A 5975-nucleotide genomic window follows, 5' to 3' on the forward strand; every position below is an offset into this window, starting at 1 on the left:
ACCAGGCAGTATCCCACTACAGTTAGACTTCCTCTCCCATCCTCAAATTCCACATTTTTGAAGATGGTTATAATCAATAAGAACGCCCTAATTGTCATAATGTCATTCTGCATATTAATTGGTTCTGCAGCATTTCGCATTGCCAACTATCTATATTTCTTGAAATATTCTCTTCCCGTGAATTCCACAGATATATTGACTTCTTTTTTTATTTTGAAGATTTTATTTTTGGCTGTGCTGGGTCCTTGCTGCTGCTCAGGCTTTCTCTAGTTGCTTCCCTGTGGCGGCTTCTTCTGCTGCAGAGCACTGGCTCTAGGCAAGTGGCTCAGCAGTTGCGGCGCATGGGTTTAGTTGCTCAGCGGCATGTGGGATATTCCTGGCCCAGGGGTTAAAACTTTGTCCCCTGCCTTGGCAGGTGGATTCTTAACCACTGGACCACCAGGGGACTCCTCTATTGACTTCTTATCATCTTCTCTGCCTCTTCTGCTCACCTTCTTCTATTCATGACACCCTCAATTTTTACATCAATTTCTATTTCAATAGCTATGGATTGCTAAATCTTTGTGATCCCATGGACTGTAACCTGCCAGGTTCCTCTGTTCATGGAATTCTTCAGGCAAGAATACTGGAGTGGGTAGCTATTCCCTTCTCCAGGGGATCTTCCTGACCCAGGGAAGATCTTCCTGAACTCCTGTCTCCTACATTGCAGGTGAATTCTTTACCATCTGAGCCAAAATCTTGTCCCAAATCCAAATGACTTGACATTATGAGCACTTAATTTACCTAAAATGGGATTTAACTTAATTCAAAACTAAAAAATATTATCTCCTCAACTCTCTCCTTATCCTTTTTATTTCACTGAAATGAATGACAACGTTTACTCAATCTTGTAGGACTGAAATTTGGCATTCCTACCAACAATCTTTCCACCCAAGTTTCTTCCTCTTATTTTTACTTGCTTGACCTATTCCTACTTGTTAAGACTGAGTTTAAATGGCACTCCCTCTGAAAACATTTATTGACTCACTAATTCAGGTTGAACTGCTTTTTCATTGATAAAGCCTAATCGTTTCTTTATATGAACACTTACAGGTTATAATTTATTTATTTTCCAGTCTTTCTCACTGGCCTTAAGTTTAACTGTATGTTGGAAGCCTAGTAATTGGCAGAGAGTTTGGTACATGGTAAGAACTCATCCATTAGGGCTTTAATTCTGAAATTCCTTAAGATGCACGAGCTTCCGGACTGTATCCTTGAAGGCTTGTTTTACCTGCTGATTCCTTAGGGTGTAAATGAAGGGATTCAACAAAGGTGCAGCTGAGGTACTGAGCAGAGCTACTCCCTTGTTGAACGTGTCCACTTCTTTTGCTGTGGGCTTAACATAAATGAAGAAGCAGCTTCCGTAAGAGAGAGAAACGACAATCAAGTGGGAAGAACAAGTGGAAAAGGCTTTTGTCCTTTGATGGGCGGAGGGGAGTTTCAGAACAGTCCTGATGATGAACGTGTAGGAGAGAATGACTAGTACTAGAGTGCCCACCAGCGTCACTGATGCCACAAGAAAGACAACCTTCTCTACGAGGTTTGTGTCTGAACAGGAGAGTTCCCGAAGGGGCTCATAGTCACAGAAATAATGGTTCAGCCTATTGGATTCACAAAAGTCCTGCTGAGTCATCGGAGTGGTTGGTGGTATAATAACCATTAACCCAGCCAGCCAAGAGCAGACAAGTTGGGTGCAGACTTTGCTGCTCATGGTGGTTGTGTAATGCAAGGGTTTGCATATGGCCACATAGCGGTCATAGGACATGGCAGCCAGAAGATAAAACTCTGTGGCCCCCAGGAATATGGCAAAGAAATATTGAGCAAAGCAGCCAGCAAAGCTGATACTCTTGTTCCCTGTTGTGATGCTGAACAGGACCCTGGGAATGAAGATGCTTGTGAAGGAAATTTCTAAGAAGGAGAAGTTTCGGAGAAAGAAATACATGGGGGTCTGAAGATGGGAGTCCAGCGAGGTGAGGATGAGGACTGTCAGATTTCCAATGATGCTGAGTAAATAGGTGAGGAACAGAAAGATGAAAACCATCACCTGGAGTTCAGGGACATCTGTTAGACCCAGCAGGATGAACTCAGTCAACACGGTTTTATTTTTCATTGCTGAAAAAGTTTATCTCAAGGTAGAAAAGTGATAGTAATGAAAGGTGAAAAAGGAAGAGGAGCTCTGAAATGGTGAGATGGAATCTGAAAAAACAAAGGAGATGAACTTTTCCTCTGATGATATGACCCAGCCCAGTGGCCCAGCTGAATGTTGCTGGGTCCTTGCCAGTCTCTTTTGCCCTGCATAGAAAAGTTGTCATTATTTTCCCACATGGTACTCTCCCCAGTGCCAATATGAAATAAATATATGCCTTATAAATGATGTTTAAATAGCTTTTGGAATGAGTTATTAAAGGAATGCTTCCAGCAGCTGCCTCCTTCTAGACTAGTTTGTAATTTTCTTTCTTCTATATTCTCGTTTCTTTCTTCCCACTGATTCCATTTATTGCTCTATGTATTTGTCTAACTTTTCTCAGACTAGCTGTTTTTCTTACTCTCCCCTGCCAGTTTTGCTCTTATTTTTCATGTGACTATAGCAGTCTCTCATTTTCCTTCTTGTTCAACTCCCTTTGATTTCCTTGACGTCAAAAAGTACCAGCTCCTCACTTCTTCCCAGTGGACCCTCCATGCTTCTCTCCTTGCCTGTCCATTAGAATTCAAAGTTCTCTGTATTAGGATTATGTCATTCTGTTCTTTGAACCATTCCATATACCTGTCTAGGATTCAGTAAATATTCAGTTCAGTTCAGTTCAGTCGCTCAGTCGTGTCCGACTCTTTGCGACTCCATGAACCGCAGCACGCCTGGCCTCCCTGTCCACAACCAGCTCCTGGAGTTTACCCAAACTCATGTCCATTGAGTCGGTGTTAGATTAGAATAAAAATTTGCATTTACTTACATAAGCACATTCAAAATATTTAGAGTTTTGCTTCCCCGTAAGGACAAAGAGATTTTATTACCTTCTAAGAAAAATTTAGGAGCTTAAAAATATTTAAAGTAGGATTTCTAAACAATTCTAGATTGAATTTGCCATGTCTATGAATCCACTAAATCATGTATAAAGCATTTTGGGTTCGTGAGTATGGAAATTTTATGGGGAAAGTATATAAAAACTGTGATTCAAGGTTTTCTAGGAGACTTCATGTTTAAGCACTTCAAAAGCATTTCAAATCTCTACTGATTTGTGAGCTCATGTTATTAAGGAATCACATTGTATGAGAATGCCCTTATTGATTTATAATTTTTTCCTATATGTTGTTTTATATGGCAGCCATTTTCAAGCATTTTTGGAGTATTCTACACTTAAGTAATTTTCTGGTAAACATGTATATATCTAACATAAATAAAAGTTTTATAGAACACTCCTTCCTTACTGCATGTGATACAACCAGGTATTTTTTATTTTATTTTATTCTATTAATTATTTTTCAAATGCTGATTGCAACGCATTAAATTGATTCCATAAACCACTAGTGGGTTGCAGTTCACAGTAGGAATCAGAGATCAAGTAAAGTTACACAATGCTCAGGATGCCCTTGCCCTCCAGATTACCAACCTGAAATCTTCAGGGAAAGGTTGAGTAGTCATGTCTGTTTCACTTTCAGGCTTCCCAGTCACAGAGAAGTGAAGTCAATGTAGTGGTGAACAAAGAATATTCTTCCTCACTTGGCTATCCAAATGGCTTATAGTGGGATTTTAGTCCTAGATATTCTTAGAGGTGCGTGAAAATTGTAAGGCTGTGCCATTACAAAATGATATAAAATGTATTACATTTTCTACATTATCAGCCACCAAGTCCTATCCTGCATTTCACAGGAATAATAGAAACTTCCAGGGGCTTCTCTTAGCAAGAAATAGTCTTTTCCTGCCCCTGTTTTTCCACTAATTCAGACTGGAGCTGAATCAGAGGTTTTGGATGTCCTCTTAAAAGTGAAGTGGACACAGGAGGTTAAAAGAAGGACTTTGAGGAGCAGAGTAGTCCTGGCTTTTTCTGTCCTAGGAAAAATGAGGTTGATGGTCTCAGAAGACAGAACATAAACTCCACATCCTAATCCAGGTTATACTTAACCCAAAGTGACACAGGTTATATTTGTTCTATTGAGAGCATGCACTGGGGAATTAACTGAGTGAAGAGGCATAAGTTGCCCTGGGGATTCTTGTTGGGGCAGGCTGAAGACTGTCCTCCGTCGACAACTCTGGGAACAAATTTTAAGCATATGGCTAATGGATGAGGCTCCAGAGAGACTAGCTTGGAGGTGAGGTGGGGTGGTGCTGCCATAGCATAAGAGCATGAGCTTCAGGGAAGAGGGAGGCTATGGAGTCATGGCATTTGCCTTCCCCAGTGGGTGGGCATAGCTGGACTTGGCCATGGACAAACAGCCTAGTTGGAACCATTTGCAGGTCATGGATGTCCTGAAAACTCACACTTTCTAAGCACTGTTAGCCTGGTTATAATTAGCCTAGTTATAGACACTACTGGCTAAAGACAATAAGCAGTAATTTTCATTTTTTGGAGTGTATGCATAAACCAAATATAAAACAGATAAAAATGGAGTGCTCAGGCTGAGAGAGAGCAGAGCCCACATTGACCTGTGGGTTGCTTCTGAGAACACACTTGCAAATGTCCAGTTTAAGGAGAGGAAGTTGGGAAAATATGTATATATTACCTGGGAGGGCTAAACTTTTGCCACCCACAGACACCGTCATAGTAGTTAATTCATCAGATTAATCACCTATTTAATATCAGTATAGTACAAACACCAGAAGAAACAAAGCTAGCCTTGGGAACAAAATGCCAGAATTAGGGACAAATTACCTATTACACACATGTCTTACACATGGCTGCTCCTCTTAGGGTGTGTACAATTCTCACAAAAATGCGAGGCCCAGAGAAGGAATGTGGTCTCACGACTCTAACACAATAATCAGCTCGATCTTGATTATTAATAATCAACAAAAGAAACTTCATTCTCTGATTCTCACTTTCCTCTGCTGTAAAATGGGGATCATAAAGCCCATTAAATAGGATGATCATTGTTAAGTATCTGTTACACAGTATTTGTTCAGTCCCTAAGTTGTGTCTGACTCTTTGCAACCCCATGGACTGCAGCACACCAGGCTCTCCTGTCCTTCACTATCTCCCAGAGTCTGCTCAAACTCATGTCCGTTGAGTCTATCCAACCATATTACATAGTGACGCTATCCAACCATATTACTTAGTACGTCTCACATACGGCCTTCCCTAGTGGCTCAGATGGTAAATCATCCATCTGCAATGCAAGAGACCTGGGTTCAATCCCTGGGTGGGGAAGATCCCCTGGAGAAGGAAATGGCAACCCACTCCAGTATTCTTGCCTAGAAAATCCCGTGGACAGAGGAGCCTGATGGGTCACAGTCTGTAGGGTCGCAAAGAGTCGGACACGACTGAGTGACAACACACACACACATGTCTCACGACTATTTCCTTTTTCCTTTCTCTGACGAGGGAATTGCTATACAACTATTTGGCAACAGTTCAGTTACTTCTTTCAAATGTGTTTATAGAGAAGAAAGCCAAAGTTATCATTGGAAACTCATTGGACCTGACAAATTTCAAATACTCTTAGTTTAGAAGGAATCTCTTTCCTAGGGGATTTTAGGGGAGAATGGATACATGTGCATGTATGGCTGAGTCCCTTCTGCTGTTCATCTGAAACTGTTGCAACATTGTTAATTGGCTATACCCCAATACAAAATAAAAAGTCAAAAAAAAGAAGGAAGGAATCTCTTCCCTAGATATTCACTCTTAGATAGACAGCAGAGGGAGAGGAAGTTAAATTGAGCGACAGGTTCTAGCTCATCGATGTGTCAGTTGAGGCCGCAGATTGTGCAGGCTTGGGATCTGAGA

General features: G+C 41.1%; 1 protein-coding gene across 1 annotated transcript; it reads right to left on the minus strand.

Moving 5' to 3' along the window:
- Nucleotides 1–1207: 1207 nt before the first annotated feature.
- LOC133043456 (olfactory receptor 2AP1) lies at nt 1208–2149 on the minus strand. Its single transcript, XM_061124320.1, has one exon. It carries the CDS (start codon nt 2147–2149, stop codon nt 1208–1210), a length of 942 nt encoding a protein of 313 aa, XP_060980303.1.
- Between the last annotated feature and the right edge of the window lie 3826 nt (nt 2150–5975).

Source organism: Dama dama, chromosome 3 (assembly GCF_033118175.1).
Source record: "Dama dama isolate Ldn47 chromosome 3, ASM3311817v1, whole genome shotgun sequence".
Lineage (NCBI taxonomy): Eukaryota > Metazoa > Chordata > Mammalia > Artiodactyla > Cervidae > Dama > Dama dama.

Bases quoted from the DNA above. Each gene is read 5' to 3' on its own strand.
- LOC133043456 (XM_061124320.1), bottom strand. From the start codon at position 2,149: ATGAAAAATAAAACCGTGTTGACTGAGTTCATCCTGCTGGGTCTAACA.